The 21,916-nt window shown below is 38.1% G+C and overlaps 1 protein-coding gene and 1 long non-coding RNA gene across 3 annotated transcripts; one reads left to right on the top strand and one right to left on the bottom strand.

The window, feature by feature from the left end:
- Positions 1-226: 226 nt before the first annotated feature.
- On the bottom strand, positions 227-5,905 carry LOC126819138 (uncharacterized). Of its 2 annotated transcripts, none has more exons than XR_007679503.2 (5): positions 5,623-5,905; positions 4,096-5,117; positions 3,239-3,343; positions 2,333-2,453; positions 227-1,212 (listed from the first exon to the last, which is right to left on the bottom strand). It is a non-coding gene; the product is annotated as an uncharacterized LOC126819138 (long non-coding RNA). The 2 variants fall into 2 exon arrangements; XR_007679502.2 differs by having other exon boundaries at positions 5,627-5,905.
- A 2,607-nt stretch (positions 5,906-8,512) lies between these two features.
- Positions 8,513-21,279, top strand: LOC126819125 (mitochondrial ornithine transporter 1). The gene is made up of 8 exons (XM_050547006.2): positions 8,513-8,711; positions 9,664-9,817; positions 12,092-12,160; positions 12,668-12,730; positions 15,192-15,264; positions 15,787-15,834; positions 17,008-17,213; positions 18,365-21,279. Exons 1-8 carry the CDS (start codon positions 8,654-8,656, stop codon positions 18,540-18,542), a joined length of 849 nt encoding a protein of 282 aa, XP_050402963.1. The 5' UTR covers positions 8,513-8,653; the 3' UTR covers positions 18,543-21,279.
- The last annotated feature ends 637 nt before the right edge of the window (positions 21,280-21,916 follow it).

Genomic DNA, 21,916 nt, shown 5'->3' with positions numbered 1-21,916 from the left:
TCGGGATTTTCCCGCGGTGCAGGACAAAGCCTTGTTTCCCCTGCAGGTCAGGGCAGGGCAGATGTCATAGCAAAGAAAAGTTTCAAGTTTATGGAAATCAATTGACTGTTGTGATGAGATAACCAGGGTTCACTGATATGGTCAGCTAAGTGCATAGATTTCTGTTTTTGTTGACGTATCTCCAAACACAGGTAATAAATCCGAAGACAAAATCAAAGACAAAACGTCCATAAAACACTTGTTTTATTCTCTGAATTACAGAGTGTCTATTTCTGTGGAAAGCTGAAATAGTTTGGCTGCACTGTGGAATCGAAGGGTAAATAATGTTCTAATTTGTTTGCAAGCTATCAAATGTTTCGTGACACAACCATTACAGATATGTTTAACAGTATCATATCTGTATATGTTTTCAAACTGATATCGTAATTGTTTTTTAAAAATTTAATGGAAATTTACCAGATATGAGATAGAGTTACATATCCATATTTTGCTAATTCTTACGTCATAATAAAATAAAGACAACTTGTCTGCGATTTCACCATCGGATGAGGTAAGCTATGGTGGTTTCGCTTTCCATATTCGACCGACTATGTTACAATCTACCATCTTAAAGCCGCTGATTGTTATTTTACATTTTTCGGACAAAGTATAATTTTATATTGTTTAATTGTACTCAGATCGTTTATTTAACATATATTTAAGGAAAAAAGTCAAAAAATCAACGGTAGATAATCTCCCGGCTTGGATTCAAGCAGTTTAAACAGTGGCCCACCAAAAGATTTAATATTTTATAGGTGGCGCCGACTTTTCGCCATATGTTTATATCGTCGACAGAGGGTTTCTTCTTTAAAACATGAACGGAATTAATCATTTTTGGACTTCTATTCTAATAAAGGTTTCAACCAACAGAAAAGATTTTTTGCAAGGGATTAAAAATCCCTCAAGTGACGATCAGAGACTAAAGTCTTACATACATTAGGGACAAACATCATTCGGGGGAAAATCAATACGTGGAATAACTGTTGATTCTTCTATGATGTCATCATAAAACATGAGAAATGCGTTATCAGCATTACTCAATTGGTGTGGCGGGAATTCCACTAATAAACAACTGACATCAGCAGGAATAGCACGTTTGGTTATATGACAGCGGCATTTCATCTTGAGTTGGAATCCACAAAGACTTCTGTGAAGGATTTTGGCACTTTTAACCTAGGAATAAAAACAACAGTATTTAATTATAGAATGAAAGCTAACGCCCGAGGTTTACGATTAAGGTTACGGAGGAGCTTAATCATCACGGACACGCTGGACAACATTTTCCTATGGTAAAAAGTAATAAGTTACCAACCTAGAAAAGACACCATCCCCTTTGTTTGTTATATGGAAGCACTATTTTAATAAGACTTGGCTTAACACCTAGAATAGTAAATTAGGTTTATTTCACTGCTGAGGTGTTTTAACGTTTTCTGATGTCCAGAATTGGAGATGATTCTTAAGGACCAAATTAAATAATAAAATCTAAAGAATTCGCTGCTGTTGTCTGATAGTTGTGAATCGGGTTGGGTGAAAAGTAGCTGTTTATATCGAAAATTTGCTATATATGTCATATGTGTAAGTTGGCCAGAAAAGTGTTTTGTGTCGAGCAAAAACAAGAATAACCGTAGCAATCACTTAAAGGACCTAAGTCCGTAACACAAAATCCTCCAAAATCTTCGACATCGAAAACACGAATTATTGGTCAATTTAAATCAACATTGATGATGTAAACTTACCGGGAAAAGATGAGCTTCTGATATCCGATATTTAAGATAAAATAATTTTTTTAACATTGGTACACGAATCGTGTACCATAATGCGCTTCAGCCCCAGTTGTATTGAGAGACTCGAGGGACGAGGCTAGACACATTGCACCAAATCAAATGGAGTTATGTAGACTAGAATAACTATACGCTAGAAATTTGCACTCGATTGAGATTGCTGACTTATTTCGCCGAACATAACTGATTTGAAATTGGAGTAAAAACGGAAACCATTAAATGTAAATCAGTTTATTACAGTATTACAGTATTATATGCGTTGCGACCCACTTTTGTGAATTTCTAGGTCCCAAATCTTAGCGATTTAGCTCCTTTAATTCAGATTTGTGAAATTCCATCTTTGTACTTTTTGTCCTAAAAATTTTTATTGTTGTGAGACAAAAATACTTTATAGAGACATTTGACAAATACCACCCTTCAAAATACTCCCATGATAATTATTATTTAACGCCATTGTCCAATGACGTCATAGTATGTGTGGAAGTACCCCGCTCACTACTTTTACAACCCACCTTTACTATCCTTATGTCGTTTTCTAAACAGATGGCGTTTATTAACGTATGTTGAATATGTATAGCTATGTTCTCACTTTCAGTTTCTGGTAAAACACAAAACATTACGTCTTCAGGATTACTGAAATAGATCGAAATAAAATAATGAAAAACACTGGCTTAATATGCCAGGAAAACAAGTACCACCGTATTACGGACCAGGGCCCTTATTCACGAAAACTTAAGCTAAGATACAATCGAAATTTTAAGAAATACTGCAATTCGATTGGCTGACCAATAAAATCAATTTGCATATATCCAATGAAGTTGCAGTATTTCTTAAAATTTCGGTTGTAACTTAGTTTAAGTTTTCGTGAATAAGGGCCCGGGTACTGATTATGACGTCATCGGAGCCATATTGTAATTGTGACGTCATATCAAAAAATTGAAGTGTATCAAAGGATCAAGCGTCGCCCTCGGGAAGAGGAAAAAGATCAATGGGCGCTTGGGATCCCAAAATCCACTGTCACAGCTGCTGAGTAACAAATCGCAATTTCGATTTTTCACTTAAAAAGAGAGAGAGAAATGGGGTTTAACGTCCACTCGTCACAAACTAGGTCATTTCGGGACTAACACTTGGTTCAATTTTATTTCAATAATTCGCTTGCGCGTATAAGGGTCTTTAGCAGTGGGAGGAAACCGGAAGACCCGGATAAAACCCACCAGGTTGGACAGGCAACCCTACTCCTTGTCACGTACAACCGGGGAATCGAAACTACGCCAGTTGACTCAATGACAGACCTTTTGATACCGCGCTCACGTGGTAACAATTCGGCCACCCCACCCCCTCCCCTCCCCCCGTTCCACTTTATCCACAAACAATACTTTGTTTATTTATTGATTGATATAAACGATAATGATTCATACCAACTTAATTTTTGTGCACATTTAAATACACCAGACGTTACTCGGTATTCATCAAGAGCTTCCCATAAACACAGTCTTAATGTTTCACCCGTTAACTCGGGGTTCCTGTAAAAGCAAAAAATAATGTTTTAGTTTGACTCCATCGAGAACAGGGGGGGGGGGGGCACGGTGGCTAAGTGAGTAAGACTCTGGCTCGCTATAGCATGGAGGTTGCGTGTTTCATACCGGCGTTGACCGACAAAGCTCATCAGGATTTTCCGACGTGGTTTCCCCTTGTCAATGGTGCAGGGCGGAGGGGCTGACAAGGACAGCTGTCTAGTCCTTCGGATGGGACGAAAAACCGAGATCCCATGTATACATTGGCATGCACGTAAAAGATCCCGGGCAAAATTGGGGTTTAGCGTCCTACGGCTGTGCTCCGACTGGACTAATGAGGGCGGGCATACTTACACTGTACTATAAGGGAAATTTTGTCCGGACAGCGGCGCTATGGCCTACTCTTATATTGAATTCCAACTGCCAAGGGGGCTTTTACGTGCACTTCAATATGTACACGTGACCTCGATTTTTTGACCCCTCCTGACGATTATACGATAAACCTTTTCATAATGTGGGGTTCTTTATCAACACAAAATGTTGAATTTAAGTTTCGACACTGACTTCAGCATTCTTATCGAATATCCGACGTTTGTGCCGCATAGCTTTTTTGAAACTCTAATCCTAACCAGTTAGATATACCTTTAGTACCAATTAACACATATTAACTTCTGTGGCCGAAACCTCGGTCTACCTTCTAAAATATAACAACATATTTTATTTCTTTATTGTTTTCGAATATTTTTCAATAAATAACTTACAGTGGATTAGCTCTTAACTGAGAGTTGGTTTTCACATTTCCGTCATTCATTTCCTTGGTTAAAGTCATTTTTATTATTTAAGTTCCTTTATACTGGATCCATTTTAAAATTAACAGCCACAGCACACTATGGTGGTGTTGTGCACGAAGCAGTGTATGTTTTTTTTTTCAGTGCTCTTGCTGCCACTTTTCACTGGGTTGGATGTTCACGTAGCTAACAGCTCTATAATCACTCCGATATTTGTTTGTCTCCCTTTAGCGAAATTTGCAACCAGTATTTAATTGTTTCACAGCTTAAAACACGCCAGATTGTTCGCCAATTGAATATTTAATTCAATAAATAAAACAAAAATATCAGCATTGGATAATCCCCCGGTTTGGATTCAATCGAATTACCAAGAGGTCCATCAACAATTTGTACACAACACTTATAGACGGCGCTGGTTTGTTTATAACGTCTAGAGAAGTTGTCGAATATTAAGTATTTTTCAAAACATCATATCTTTGTCAATACTGATCGGAACTGGGACATTTTGGGGCTGATATTTCTTTTAAAGGTTCGACATTCGTAATATTGTTGTTTGCAAGGACATTCGCAATTTGGTTGTTTGCAAAGAAATTCGCAATATGGTTGTTTGCAAGGACATTCGCAATATTGTTGTTTACAAGCGATTCAAACTCCCTGACATGACGATTAGCAGTTTAAAATTGTTCGGTTTTGTCCTTTGTTCAGTTTTGTATCGTAAGGATTGTGTATTTAATTGTCTACTGTATTATTATTTCTGTCAGAGTTCTGTTGCCCAGTTATCATCAACATTGTCTAATATTCCAGAATATCACGACATCGCACCAAGAACATCCGAATCTTGTGGTAAATCCTCCAAGTTATCCTGTTTATTTTCATTTCCACGGACAATTTTTTCTCCGACACGGAGACAATTGTTTAACCAACCAAAACAATTATTGTTTCACCAAAAGTCGAGACACAGCACCGATCAGATTACAATTTTGACTTCCTTCGACCTGTGCAAGGAACATAAAGTTAAAATAAATTTCAAATTCAAATATGGCGACACTCATTAAACGCGCACGTTTTCGGAAACGACCATCCATTTGTTGAAGATATCCACACACACACAACTCCAGGTATATTTGTTAAAGATATCCATACAACCGTTTAATCACAACAGTAATGGGTTACACACTATTCTGTCGAACTCAACAAGGAGAGAGAGAGAGAGAGAGAGAGAGAGCGTCCACTCGACACAAGCTAGGTCATTTCGGGGCTAACAAATGGTGCAATTTTATTTCAATAGTTCGCTTGCGCATATGAGTCTTTAGCTGCAGTGGGGGGAAAACCGGAGGACCCGGAGAAACCCCACGAGGTTGGACAGGCGAATCGAAACCACGTCACTTGACTCAATGGCAGACCTTGTGATTTCACGCGCTCGCGTTGAACCACTAGACCACCCAATCTCCTGAACTCAACAGGCTAGAAAACTAAAATGAAAATGCGTTTAACAATTACCTACTTGTTTCTGCACGAACCGGGCCGTATAGTTATGAAGTCTGAACTAGAATACTACTGCTGTTTCGGATGGTTGTAGCCTATGTTGTCACGATAGTCGTAAACGAGGCAGCGTATGCTAACTCCTTAGATTATCTTCTTGATAATATTATATCTCCAAGCTATAAATTTCATGACACGTTAAATATCCTATACTGCTATCTCAGTCGGCTAAAATCGTTTTACAACTATCTATCAAAACTTCGGTAAACCGTAGATACACGTGGTTTCTTTAATCTGTTGTTTGTGAACGAGGAAACGTTTAATGAACTTAGTACGTTTAGTTCAGAATGGCGACTACGTGCCGGAAAGAACACAACACCTGATGTACTAAATCGAGCTCAAAAAGAAAATTTAATCGGCTTGTATGGTTTTATTCTATTTTTATTGGTTTTAACCCAATTCAAGTTAGGTCAACTCAAGTTTAGTTAAAATTAAAGCGTGTTTTAAAATCCCATATAAAAGAAATTTGGGAATTAACGTAATATTTTAAAATCCATTTCAATCAAATCATCTGGCAGTACATATATTTGCAGACACGGATACATGTGATCGCGCGCGTGTGTGTGTATGTGTGTGTGGGGGTGGGGGGGTTGTGGGGGGGTGGGGGTGGGGTGATAATAACAATAACTTTATTTAAAAAGGGTAGAAAATTAGGACAACAAAGGCCATTCTTACCATTTGCCCTTTGTACTTAGACAAAAAATACATAGCAACATGAAATACAAAACCAACTACAGAGACAGATGAACATAATACGCAAATTATATATGTGTACTTTAATGGTCGAGTGCGGGACATTAAGTGCTATATCTATATATTACGCAATGTCTTGCACGAGACCATTAAACAACTTAAAATACAGACACTATCCAGCACGTGCATTTCAATTAAATACGTCACGCGGGTCAAATATTTCAACTAGTATAGATAATGTACGCTTGGCACATTGCCCGTTCCATTATTTGAAATAATGATACGCCAACATCAAAGGATGACCTCACATCTGTATTTCATTGAAATGCACGCGCTGGATAGTGTCTGTATTTTAAGTTGTTTAAAGGCTCAATACCACTCTTGTTGTAACTGAATAATATGTCCCAATCTTTATTCTGGTCAACAAATTGTACTATTTTAGAATATTTCAATTAATTGATGATACAAATTTCATCTTAACACACCTTATTTAAAAATTTTGAAAAATTCAAAATAATGGTTTGAAACATCTAACGTAAACCTTTTCAAATGAAACTTCGATTTAAAAATATTTTCGAACCCTCTGGACAAGTAAAATAGGATGTAATGGATAATTTACACAACAGGTAGGACACTTAAACATCTAGTACTTAGATAGAGATATTATTTATTTTCTGGAGCTTTCAAGCCAGCAAGAGTGTTATTGTCCCTTTAACTATACATAAATAATGGTTGGAGACATGTTGTCACGGCAAATGGGTACGCCTCTCCGGATTATATACGTGGGGTTGAACTCCCTACTATTCTGCTCCAAATGAAGACGGGTACGCCATAGAGTGTGCTTTGAGGGGAATTTTGCCCAGAAGCGCTATGGCCTACACTCTTGTATTGAATTCCAACTGTACACTCGACCTCGGTACGTTTTTCGTCCCTTCCAAACGTTTATATATACGTTGTACCTTACCCGGCCCTCGGTCCTGCACTATTGCCATGGAGGAACCACGCCCGGTGAACTTTCTTGACTAACACCGGGACCGAACCTCCTAGAGAGCCAACGACTTACGCACTGAGCCATCGGGGCTCCGATTATATACATGGATTAACGAGAGAGAGAGAGAGTGAGAGAGGAATGGGGTTTAACGTCCACTCGACACAAACTAGGTCATTTCGGGACTAACACATGGTTAAATTTTATTTCAATAATTGGCTTGCACGTAGGGGTCTTTAGCAGTGGGATGAAACCTGAGGACCCGGAGAAAACCCACGAGGTTGGACAGGCGACCCTACTCCTTGCCACTTACAACCGGGGATTCGAAACCACGGCAGTTGACTCAATGACAGACTTTATGGTACAGTGCGCACGTGCTAACCATTCAGCCACCCAACCCCCCACATGGATTAACACTGTTTGCAATCATTAGATTTTTCTTAATAATTGTGAACTTTGTAAAAACTTGCAATATCGCTATTCTCATTTACTTATCCGCCTTTAGGATTCTCGTGTCTCGGAAAAAGTTTATAATGTGCACGAGTTAAATAAAATATTTGCACTGGATAACTTAAACATACACTATGCAAGAGCTAAATCTGACAATTACAGGTTTTTCTTTAGGCCTAAAATGTTATCCAAATTATTAATTAGACACTAATTAACTTATCCAGATCATAATCAACTCTCGATGTCATCGCTAGCTTGCTATACTTACTGGATTATAATCCGATCTGCTGCTCAATGCTCATTCATGATTTAATCAAAAACTGGATAATCGAGACTATGTTTTTTTTTATCGTACCGACTTTAGTAATGATGATCGAGGCCAGGCCCAAAATTCAGTCGCTAAATTCTCAGTTCAGAGTGGATCAATCTGACTAGGTCAGTGCTTATGTGGAGACTTAACCTCTCCCCCGAATTCTTAAACCTAACCCTAACCCTGGACCTAGCCCATACGCTTACCCTAACCCTAACCTACATTCTCGCCAACAATCACGTACGTACCCTAGCCTTATTTACATCTCAGCGACCTTGACGAAAATTGAGGTGGCCTTAACAAATAGATCTCGCCCCTTTTAGACAATAGTAAAGCCATTCGGCAAACCTCGGCAAACTCCGGTACCCTACAGGAGATTCGTAGAATCTGCCGAAGTGTGCCGAGTGCAGTAACGTTACCGTTACGGTTGGTTGAGGTAGCTGTCAATTGAGACGAGTTTGAGGTGACAGCGAGGACATGCTTCTTTTTAAAATTGGAATAAACAAAATATCGTACTCTAGAAGTTTTAGGTGGTTTGTTGAACAAAAATGACCCATAATGAAGAAAGAACTCACTGGATTAAAGAAGGAGTCATAGGTCTTGGAGGTGTTTATTTTTGACAGTTATCTACTTTCAATTTCATTTGTATCTTTTGATTATTTTTTAGAACTAAACTTGCCTGAAAATGAAAAATTGGAAAGCAACTACCCCCTTTCTTTCTGGTCTTTCAAATCTTTGAAGCTTCGTGATGCTTTCTCTCCGCGTATTTTCTGCTGGCAGGGTTTTGTAATTTGTCAAGACATTCGATGTATGTCCACTCTTAAACTTTAAACTTTAAACTGTAATTGGTGGCTCAGAGATGAAATAGGGTTGAACGACCTACGAAGACGGGCACACTTCCCGTACAGCGCTGCTATGGCCTGCTCTAATCTAATATCGATTTCCAACTGCCAAGGGTTCTTTTACGTGCACGTCAATGTGTACACGATATCACGATTTTTCGTCCCTCAAATTGCTATACTGTGTACTTCACAAGGGTGAACGACGCCGCAAAATTCGAATGATCTTTTTCGACCAACACCAGGATCCAACACAGGACCTCAAGGTTAGCGAGCCAATGTCTTACTCACTTAGCCAATTCAAGTTCCAATTGTGAGGGCGGTTGGATGACTGAATGGTTAACACGTGCGCGTTGTATCATAATGTCTGTCATTGAGTCAACTGCCGTGGTTTCGATTCCCCGGTTGTGCATGACAAGGATTAGGGTCGTCTGTCCAACCTCATAGGTTTTCTACGGGTCCTCCGGTTTCCTCCCACTGCTAAAGACCTCTATGCTCAAGCAAATTGAAATAAAATTGAACCATATGTTAGTCCCAAATTGACCTAGTTTGTGTCAAGTGCACTTACCCCCCCTCTCTCTCTCTCTCTCTTTCTCTCTCTCTCCAATTGTGAGGTTTTGTGCCTGAGTAAAGATAGCCTATGCTTATATATTCTGATAAAAAAGAATTGTAAAGTTCAACCTAATGGCAATTTTTAAAATATGTAATTTAAATTTTAGTTGGAGTTCTGTATGGTGTCACCAATGTCTGCATCGGCCATCCATTCGATACACTTAAAACGAAGATGCAGGCAGAGGCTGGATTCGAGAAAACCAATATGGTGCAGACATTCGTGAAAACATTAAAACAACAGGGATTAAAAGGATTGTATAGGTAACTGTAATATAGGATCAAAGGATTGTATAGGTAACAATAACATAGGATCAAAGGATTGTATAGGTAACTGTAATATAGGATCAAAGGATTGTGTAGGTGACTGTAATATACGATCAAAGGATTGTATAGGTAACTGTAACATAGGATCAAAGGATTGTATAGGTAACAATAACATAGGATCAAAGGATTGTATAGGTAACTGTAATATAGGATCAAAGGATTGTATAGGTAACTATAATATAGGATCAAAGGATTGTGTAGGTGACTGTAATATACGATCAAAGGATTGTATAGGTAACTGTAACATAGGATCAAAGGATTGTATAGGTAACAATAACATAGGATCAAAGGATTGAGTAGGTAACTGTAGGATCAAAGGATTGTATAGGTAATTGTAAATGAAATGAAATGAAATGGGGTTTAACGTCCTACTGTTCTGCTCCTAAACTGGGCTAATGAAGACGGGCATACGCCATACAGTGTGCTATGAGGGAAATTTTGCCCAGGCAGCGGAGCTACGGCCTACTCTTATATCGAATTCCAACTGCCAAGCGATCTTTTACGTGCACGCCAATATGTACTAGGGACCTCGGTTTTTTATCCCATCCGAACGACTAGACAGCTGTCCTTGTAAGGCCCTCTGCCCTGCATCACTGACAAGGGTAAACCACGCTGGAAAATCTGGATGAACTTTCTCGGCCAATGCAGGGATCGAACACCCGACCTCCAGGCTAGCGAGCCAGTGTCTTACCCACTTAGCCACGTGATCCCCATAGGTAATTGTAACATAGGATCACAGGATTGTATAGGTCACAGTAACATATAGGATCTAACATTAAAAATGGCTGTGGATTTGACTTATTTTAAAAATTCAGGAACAAATATTAGAATTCATTACATCTATAATTCTAACAACCAATACATCACACGGGAACATAAGATATCATAACAGATTGTAGTCATTACGGCCATCGTCGTAATTCACATCTGCCTCTATTGTCACATGCCCTCGCTCAGCCTTGAAGAGCGGTCTCCCGTCTACAGTCTCTTGGTCTGAGTTATGCTTCTACCTGAGATCATTTATAATGGTCAAGGTGTTATCAACAATCTTATAAGTATTGAACAAGTCGCCTGTCCAACCTTGTGGGTTTTCTCCGGGTCCTCCGGTTTCCTCCCACTGCTAAAGCCCTCTAAGCGCAAGCGAATTATTGAAATAAAATTAAACCATATGTTAGTCCCGAAATGACCTAGTTTGTGTCGAGTGGACGTCAATCCCTATTTCTCTCTCTCTCTAGTATTGAACAATCATTCACAAGTTAGTAGCCTTCATTTAACCAGCAATCATATAATGTTATCTAATAATATTGACGTGATTTTTTTACTAACTTAATTAAACATACATTATATATGCAAGAGCTAAATCTGCCTATTGCAGGTCTTTCTTTAGGCCTGAAATGGTATCTAAATTATTAATTAGACTTTTATTAACATAAGACCATAATCAACTCTTGATGCCATCGGATATCTTTGATATTAAGTAAATTATTTAGAACGGTTCAGCCATATTTTGATTTAATTTAAAAATGTTGAAGCGTGGCTTAGCTTTGAACAAGCAGTACAATGTCTAGAATTAATGCACACATCTTGTCAAACCTTCAAAGGCTAATATCTTCACTCACAATAGAGTAATTTGAATGGAATTTTCAATATATTCATTTTGCATTATCTATGTTTGAACTATTATAGCAAATCTTACATAATGTATTTTTAATACGACATGTGTGATACATCTGCCAATACCATTGCTGACAACATCCTTAGAGTGTCAGAAACCATGGTGGCTCAGCGGGAAAGGCACTGGCTCACTGACCCAGAGGTCTCAGGTTTGATCCTACCATTGGTCAAGAAAGTTCTTCATTATTTGTCAACATTGCCTCCCTTGTCAATGATGCAATATGGAAGATTTGGCATGAAATAGTGCCTAGTTGTTTGGATGGGGCAAAAAACAAGCTCCTGTGTACACCTTGGCATGCACATAAAAGATCCTTTGGCATTTGGAATTCGACGTAAAAAGCAGGCAGAAACTCAGCAGTCTTGACAAATTTCCCTTCATAGCACCTGAATAGCGTATGCCTGTCGCTTTGTCACCATTCATTTTTTTTTAAATAATAGTAAAACCCAATCTGGAAATATCCGATTAAGAAATGACTGATGTTTGTTTTTTAAAACACAGGGGATGTTGTCATATAAAATGTTGTATTTATTTTGTAGGGGTTGTATTCCACCATTATGGGGATCAGGGATATACAGATCAGCACAGTTTGCTGTTTTTGAAGCACTGTAAGTTGTCACGTTTGTAATATATATTTCTCGGTTCTTTTTAAAATACACATTTTTCAATCTTGCAGTTTAACTGGAAGCCCTAAAATTAAACATGCTTACTCCTATACGTGTCGTATTTTGGTGCAATCTAATTAAACCACAGATCCTATTTCATTTCGTTTTTTATAGTTCCAAATTTCAGTTTACTTGTCTTTCCATAGGATCTGGAAGAGTTGTTATATAACCTGCGATCTGGATGATGTGAGGGGTTAGCCAATGAAACAGTGCACGGACCTGTGTGTAACCCACTAGAAACTTCAACGCTGATTGGTTAACCAAATGTATGATTTCATAGGGTCAAAAGCCACTCTTAGATCTTCCACTACAACCGGTCAGATCTTCATGTAGTGGAGGCCATCGAAAGTATAAAAAAATGAATGAAATATAGATCTGTATTTTAATCAGATTGTACAATTCGTTACACCTAATATTACTAACAAATGCATTTTGGTATGTTTTCTCTAGGTATACCCAACAAGACAATAGAATCGGAAAATATGAACTACCAGGAACAGGAGGACTCCAACTGTAAGTACTATGATTATTTTACAATTATCGCCCATCAGTTTAATCTGGTTATCTCCATCCTCGGTATCCCCAGCAAAATTATCATCCGCTTATTGCACATGTAGCCATTCAATTGAAAATTACCATAAGTCAATCTCAAAATAGTAAAGTATCCATGAGATATACATGTAGCATAATAAAATCTTTTATATCCTTGAGAAAAACATTTGTAGGGGGATAATCATCTTCGGTATCCCCATTGATATCGTTTCGTTCTACTCCACTAACCCCTGGATCCATTAACAGGATTTTCATAAATTCAAATTATCTACCCTTAATTGTAGGTTGATTTTACGAACCAATCAAAAAACAGTTTACATACCAGTCTTAGCGTTATTGTTTACGTTTACCACAATAAAGCAGTTTGTAGGCTCTATTGTAAGAAATTTGATGTCACAGAGAGGGAGAGAGAGAGGGGGAGGGTTTAACGTCCACTCGTAGGGGTCTTGCGCGTAGGGGTCTTTAACAGTGGGAGGAAACCGGAGGACCCGGAGAAAACCCACGAGGTTGGACAGGCGACCCACTCCTTGTCACATACAACCGGGGAATCGAAACCACGCCATTTGACTCAATGACAGGCTAGCACGTGCTAACCATTCGACCATCCACCCCTCCCTAATATCAAAGAAGTGACATGCACACAGAACAATGTCCTAAAATATTTTGACAAAGTTTGCAACACTGATTCGCCGATCTTAGTTGCAATATAATGCAAGTTACTTCCATTCGCTCGCTCAGTAATGTTTTGATTGATCGCTAAGAATAGCACAATTATCAAGGGCATCTAATTAGATTATGTGTCTACCCCTTGAATTGACTCAGGGGTTAGTGGAGTAGAACAGAACGATGCTACTGGGGATAGAGGCAGACAACCATTAAATTTCACCCTCTTGGTACCAACATATTGTAGTTCGTCTATTCGTAGCAATTCACTCTCTCTCTCTCTTTTCTCCCCTTTTGCATGCACATTTTTGTTGATTTTTTGATGTAGAATGGATGAAAAGGGTTTGAATGAACATTTTCTGCTATGTTTAGTAAATATTTATGTTTTAGAGGTGGAAGGATAATAGAGTTAACAGGTTGGTTATGGTGATAAGTACTGCGAATAGTTACATGTTTTTAGTATGCTACTTCAAGGTTGTGTATCTCAAAATTTTGGTAGTCAACCTCATACAAATTTTGGTGCAAAAATATTACCATTTGTTTCTCTGTCCTTGGTGAAAAGCTTTCAGCCTAACAAAAATTTGGGCAAAGAGACCAGAATCAATGGGGAAAAAAATGGTGGTCTGCCTCCGGATACCGAGGATGGGTTATCTCTTGTCTTCTCTGAATTAGACAAGCTCATGAATATTCATAAGTTGGTCCATGACAAGCTCATCAATATTAATGAGTTGGCCCATGCATGTATACCCATAATCCAATTTCGTCTCTTATGTTATCAATGCAAGTGTATGACAGAGAATTAATGGGTCATTCACAGGCAAGATTGTTGGCCAACTAGATCTCTGTATGGTGTGGGCCAACATAATGAAATGAAATGGGGTTTAACGTCCTACTGTTCTACTCCGGTGGGGCTAATAAAGATGGGCATAAGCCATACAGTGTGCTATGTGGGAAATTTTGCCCGGGCAGCAGCACTATGGCCTACTCTCATATCAAATTCCAACTGCCAAGGGATCTTTTACGTGCATGCCAATGTATACGCGAGACCTCGTTTTTCCATCCCATTCAAACGACTAGACAGCTTTCCTTGTCAGGCTCCTTCCAGCACCACTTACAAGGGGAAACCACATCGGAAAATCCAGATGAACTTTCTCGGCCAATGCAGGGATCGAACATGCGACTTCCAGACTAGCGAGCCAGCGTCTTACCCACTTAACCACTGTGGCTCCCCTAGGCCAACCTGTAATAAGAGTGAAATAGAGGCAACAAAGAGCCAATTCTAATTAGATTGCACTGAGATGAATATTGGGTTATAATCAAAATGACTCATCATATTCCAAATAGTTATCAATAAAAAAAAAAATAGATGCTAAAAGACAGGCCTGGAAATAATGTAAATAAAAACAATCTGTGCCGGGCAAAAAGACAGAAAATGAAATGAAATGAGGTTTAACGTCCTACTGTTCTGCTCCGACTGGGCTAATGAAGACGGGCATTCACCATACAGTGTGCTATGAGAGAAATTTTGCCTGCACAGCGGTGCTACGGCCTACTCTTATATCAAATTCTAAGTATCAGAGGATCTTTAACATGCACGTCAGTGTGTACACGGGACCTCTGTGTTTTCGTCCCATCAGAACAACTATACGTTGTCCCTTGCCAGGCCCTCGGTCCTGCACCAATGACAAGGAGGAACCATGCCCGAAAATCCTGATGAATTGTTAATTTTCTCTGAAATGTTTTGTAAATTTTATCGTAGGCGAGTATTAACAGCTGGAGCATGTGCGTCAACTGTTCGAGCTATTATTGAAACACCCTTAGAATATGCCAAGGTACGTATATGTCAGTGTATGTATAGTAAGACCCCCCCCCTCCTTCGATACTGGTGCATTTTACCAAGATGCACGGTATTGACACTAAGCCCCCCCCCCCTCTAAATAACAGTAAGAAATAATCATTTATCATTCTGTTTCTATGAAACATGTAAATTTGAATTTTTTGTTGATGATGGGGTGGTGTATCTGAGAAAATTGAATGTTATATTTTGGTTTAGGTACATTATATTTGACACCCTGATTTTTCCAATTTTCTCGGAGGAGGCCCCACCCCCTTGTTCCCCATAATGAAATATCTTTTGTCCGCCATATAGAGCCGAAGTGGAAAATCACATTTTTTTTATTTACAATTATCAAGTTTAAACAAATTACAGTAGCCCTATGCAATATTTTTGATACCTCAGTAAAGTAATTATTTTATGAATACTGTCTTGATTTAATTTTAAATAATTAATATTTTTTATACATCAGTAAGTTAATTTTTTTCAAATTCTATCTCAATATTTCTTCTTTTAACAGGTCAGGGGTCAAACCAGTCAAAAATGGCAGCTATCAAAAGTTTACACAGTAAATATGCTTCATTAATTAAAAGCAATTTGATCAACAATTGAAGGAATTTGAGGGAGAAGCCACTTTGTGATGTAGGGATGATGGATGACTGAATGGTTAGAACGTGCGCTGTATCATTAGGTCTACCACTGAGTCAACTGGCGTGGTTTCGATTCGCCGGTTGTTCGGTTTTCCAGTTTCCTCCCACTGCTAAAAGACCCCTACGTGCAAGCGAATTATTGAAATAAAATTGAACCATATGTTAGTCCCGAAATGACCTAGTTTGTGTCAAGTGAACATTAAACCCCATTTCTCTCTTTGCTTTTGGGGACTAAAGGGAGACAATTGATCTTGAAATTAAAGGGGATGCTCGATTCACAGTCCAGAACGTCCCGAATTGATGGGGATCACGTGGCTAAGTGGGTAAGACGCTAGCTCGCTAGCCTGGAGGTCGGGTGTTCGATCCCTGCATTGGCCGAGAAAGTTCATCCCGATTTTCCGACGTGGTTTCCCCTTGTCAGTGATGCAGGACGGAGGGGATGACAAGGAAAGCTGTCTAGTCGTTCGGATGGGACGAAAAACCGAGGTGCCGTGTACACATTGGCGTGCGCGTAAAAGATCCCTTGGCAGTTGGAATTCGATATAAGAGTAGGCCGTAGTGCCGCTGTCTGGGCAAAATTTCCCTCATAGCACACTGTATGGCGTATGCCCGTCTTCAGTAGCCCAGGTTAGGAGCAGAACAGTAGGACGTTAAACTCCATTTCATTTCATTTCATTTCCCGAATTGACAGAATTGCAATCAAGTGATACAGAATTCAGTTCTGTCACTGAACACATGGTAGTAAACGCAGCCAGCGGTCAGCATATTATCTAACTTGTTAAGTATAGATATGCCAGCCTCTGGATAAATTAAACAATAGTATGGTCAATTAAAGGACATCGGAGATTGTATCACACAAGCTGCCATATGATGATTCTAATCTTTTACCTATCACTGTCGCTCTTATTATGTTACAATGTTTCAGCTGTCATGGTTGGTTGAGATATTTTCACATGGAGTTGGTGAATGCATTGTCGCCCGAAATCCCCTTTTCACTCGATTGTCACTATTTTTAGGATTTGGAAAATTCAATTTCAAAACGTTCAAGCAAATATACCCCTACATTTTAATTGTTTTGTTGTTTATTCCAGGGTTTCGGAGTAACATGGTGTAGAACTATGGGATTGATGTGTACATTTTTTATACTCGTTGACTCGGGCAGACGTCATTTTCCAGAACATTTCAAGCGTCCACTTCTTGGTCCTTTCTTAACATCGGGTATTGCTGCAACATTGGCCTGGTGGATTGTTTGGCCGTTAGAATATATGAAATGTCAAGTTCAGTGTGATTATGGGCGGTAAGTAGAGATAGTCTGATTAAAATACAGATCTGTATTTCCTTTCGTTTTTTTTATACTTTCAATGGCCTACACTACATGAAGATCTGAGCGGTTGTAGTGGAAGGTCGTGTCAGGGGTTGTACGATCGACTTTAATGTGATTATGGTCAGCAATTAGAGATAAAATCTGATTAAAATACAGATTTATATTTCGTTTTGTTTTATTATACTTTCAATGGCCTACACACTACATGAAGATCTGAGCGGTTGTAGTGGAAGGTCTTGTCAGGGGTTGTAAGAGCAGCTTTTGGCCCTATGACGCCAGACATTGATTAATCAATCAGCGTTGACATTTCTAGTGGTTTACCCACAGTTCCATGCATCGCATGACAAGAATTCACCGCACCGTAACAGGCCGTTTCATTGGCTAATCCCTCACTTCAACCAGAATGCAGGTTATATAACACCAGATTCTAGTGTAATAGAGACAAGTAAAACAAAATTTTGAACTATAAAAAACGAAATGAAATAGGATCTGTATTTTAATCAGATTGGTAGAGATAATTACAGAAATAAAAAAAAAAATGATTTCCAAGCAAAGCAAATTTCCAATAATCTGTTGAAGGGTAAATACTTTCTATCAAGATCTAGTAATTTTTACCCTGTGCAAGCACCACATCGTTTCCATTCTCTTTCTGTGAACAGTTTGTTTGTCACTGGAATCAACAATTCATGATTGGAACCAGCTTGCTGGAAACCATGGGGTTGTTCATAATGTAGGCAAATTTGTTAGAACCACATTATTCTTCGATTTGGCACATGTTCTTTTATTCAAAAACTCATAATATTCTTAGGTTGGGCACAATGTCCCTTTAATCAAAATCCATAATATTCTTAGTTTGGGCATAATGTTCCTTTAATCAAAATCCATAATACTCTTAGTTTGGACACAATGTCTCTTTAATCAAAATCATCATGTTCTTAATTTGGGCATAATGTCCCTTTAATCAAAAAACATCATACACTTAGTTTGGGCACAATGTTCCTTTTATCAAAAAACAACATATTCTTAGTTTGGGCACAATTTCCCTTTAATCAAAAATGAAAGTAGAATTATTATCAAACCTACTAAAATATAAATCTTGAAGAGTTTTTTTACCTTTATTACAGGAAAGTGTCTGTTGTACAGAGAATGAGAAACGTTATTCGTGAAAGAGGCGGATTCTTCGCTTTATATCGTGGACTGATGCCTGGAACGATTAGAAGTTTCTTAGCAAATGGAACTAGTATGGTTGTCATGGTTACGGCTCAACGAAAGGTGTCTGAATGGGGATTGCGTGGAAACTAGATCTGTTAATTCTCATAATATTGCCTCCTAATATTATTTAATTAACAGAAAGAGCTACAAAATCACAATGGAAAAAGATCCATTTCGCATGGGACAGGAGTAGTCAGTATTAACATATACCAGATGCTAAAGGTCAGGGTTTTTTCCAAACAAGATAGAGAATTGGGATTTAAAGTAGCTAAGTCTATAACTGAATATCGTCCAAAGTCTTTCACATTGAAAACACAAATTATTTGTCAAGTTAAATCAACATTGATGTTGTGATCTCACCCGGAAAAGATGGGTTTATGATATCCAATATTTAAGATAAAATAAACATTTTACCATTGGTACACGAATCGTGTACCGTAATGCGTTTCAGCGCCATTTGTAACAAGGGACTCAAAGAACAAGGCTAGACATATTCCACAAGTCATGTCAAACGATGAGGCCATATTCTTATCTGGAGAGCATGCGCAATAAATACTATCGGTGTAGACTGGAATAACCACAGACACTAGAGACTGCCATTCGATTGAAACTTCTGGCATATTGAACATAACTGATTACAAATTATAGTAAAAACAGAAACGATTGAATGTAAATCAGTTTATAAACATTCATATTACATTATTAAATGCGTTGCGACCCATTTGTGACAGTTTCTAGGTCCCAAATATTAGCGATTTAGCTCCTTTAATGTCCACAACACAAACCAGGTCATTTTGAGACCAATCTGGTATAATATTTCAATAAATTATTTCTGTACAGGGGTCTTTAATAGGGGAATAGGCCTAACCTTGAGAAAAACCCAGGTGATTAGGCAGGTGTCTCTACTCCTTGTCATTTACAGGCCTGGGATCCAAACCATGCCACTTGCATCAATAAAGTGCAAACGTTGAACCACTATGAGCTTGGGATCAAAGCCACACCACTTGCCTCAATGACACATGGTAAAGAAGCTAAACCTCTAACTGAATATTTTCCATAAAATTTGAAATTAAAATTCAATATTGGTCCATTTCAACCAATATTGACGTTGTTATCTTGCCGTGAAATATCAAATATTTAAGACATAATGAACATTGTATTTAAAAATCAATACACGAGTCGTGTATTCTGTGGTTTCGAGCGCCATTTGTAATGAACAAAGAAACATATCCTACAAGACAATGCAGAAGTAATTAGTAATAGGTGATTCACAAAGGCCAGTATAATAATAATACTGACATATAGGATGAACTAAGCAAGCGTAAACGATTGCTGTTCAATTTGGACAGTTAACGTATTGATTAGAAATTACTATCGTTTATTTTTTAAATTGAATATAAATCACTTTATATACATTCATATTACACTAATAATTATGTGCTCATAGACCAATTTTCGTCTTTTTTAAGGTTTCAAACAATAGAGTCATGCGCCCTTTCAACCACACCGTCACCCAACCCTATTCAATTTCCACATATACAAGCCCGGAGGTCGAATTCATGCCACATGATAGACATGATCTAAGTCGTATACATAAAAACCACTCCGCCATCCAACCTAACCTTCGGAAAATAATGGAAGAATACTCAATGGACAGGGTTATGAATTGTAGAATTGTACATACCTTTATCATGAAAGTATAATATTTTTTTTATAATAATTGTATCTCATATATACTCTTTAAAAAAAAAAGGGATATTCAGAAACAATACAAAACTGCGGAAATGCACTGCTGTTTTTATTAGAGGTAACCAGTGTATGTTAATAACAGGCCAATTGCCTACACATGAACATAAACAGTTCATATGGGCGGCTTATCTGACGGCAACATTTCAATCGCAAAGAGATATACCGTCAAAAGTGAAAATGGACGTTTTTGATTTTTGTCTCAATATAATGAGTAATTGCTCCACCAGTCCTCAGACATTCAGCAATTCGACGTGTCATCCAATCACGATTTGTGACAATCTGACCCACTCCTCTTGCAGTGCCACAGCCAATTCTTGCAGTGTTGTTGGTTGACGTTGACGTCGACGAACACGTCTCCCGATCAAATTAAATGTAACACACTAAAACAAAGATACGCTAAACAGTAAATCTTATGCAAGAACTGATAGGAAAGCAAACATGGATAGATAAACCAGCACGCGACAGTTTTCATCAACTCTTCCTTGAAGTGTCAAATTTGACAATGAACCCCTCCCACGTGTATGGCGCTATTGCGTGTCGCATGTGCAGCTCAGTGGTTCTGTTGGGGCGATAAGTTCTTCATCTGTGAACATAGTCTCAAAGCATGTCAAATGTCCATGACTATTTATCATATCGCATCTTGCATAGGTATTTGCATTTCAATATCCCCTACTTTTTTTGAAGAGTATGTTAAAGGGCCAATCTCAATTATAGAATACTCATTGAATGGGGTTATAAATTGTAGAATTGTACATGCCTTATACGTGAAAGTATAATATTTTTTTATAATAATCGTATCTTGTATTGTGTTAACTTTTTCTACGATCAGGTATTTTTTCAACTGAATTTGTTCAAAATTCATTTTGCTCAATTTGCTATTAAAGTCTCTAGCGTCATTTATATTTTAATCTATGAAAAATGTACTCAAATTGAGATGATTTAACATTTAATTAAGATTGATCTTTAATTGGCATTTAGCGATTGGGAAACACATTAACAGAACACAGTTTTTATGGGAAACATTCACTGGTTTATTCTAAAAGCACGACATTTCGACAAGTATCCTCTTATCGTTATCAAGCACAATGACAACGATAAGAGGATACTTGTCGAAACGTCGTGCTTTTAGAATAAACCAGTGATTGTTTACCATAAAAACTGTGTTCTGTTAATTAAGATTGGATTTAAAAGAGGGCCATGCTTGGTTTTGACTGATTTTCAATTAATCATAACTTTGTAAGCACTGAATGGAATTGAACCAGTATTATACAGGGTGACCCCCAAAAAACAGAACCCATAAAAAATGTATTAAATCCTACAAAGGTCCAGTAAATTTCTTGAAATTTGTAGTACTTAAACTTTAGTCTGTGTAAGATCGCTCCTTAAAGTTTCAGTTATCTTGGTCGCTTTGTATAAAAGTCATGTTCTTTCTAAAATATGCTCGAGGTGGCCTCTGCGGTATTGGAGCAAACTTGCATATGTTCCAAATGAGGCAAACTTGGATACGTCGCACAAAATTATCAATTAGTTGAACACATTCCTGTTTGGGGATTTCCCTGATTTTTGCTATGATCGCTGCTTCCATTTCACCATTGTTTGAGGGTTTTTCTGGTACATATTATCAGGGAAATCCCCTAAGAGGAATGTGTAGGATTTAATACAATTTTTATGGGGTTTTTTTGGGGGGGAGGGGGCTCACCCTGTATTTCTTTTAG

The sequence above is a fragment of the Patella vulgata genome, chromosome 4 (assembly GCF_932274485.2).
Source record: "Patella vulgata chromosome 4, xgPatVulg1.2, whole genome shotgun sequence".
NCBI lineage: Eukaryota > Metazoa > Mollusca > Gastropoda > Patellidae > Patella > Patella vulgata.
This window is presented reverse-complemented; position numbering and strand designations above follow the sequence as displayed.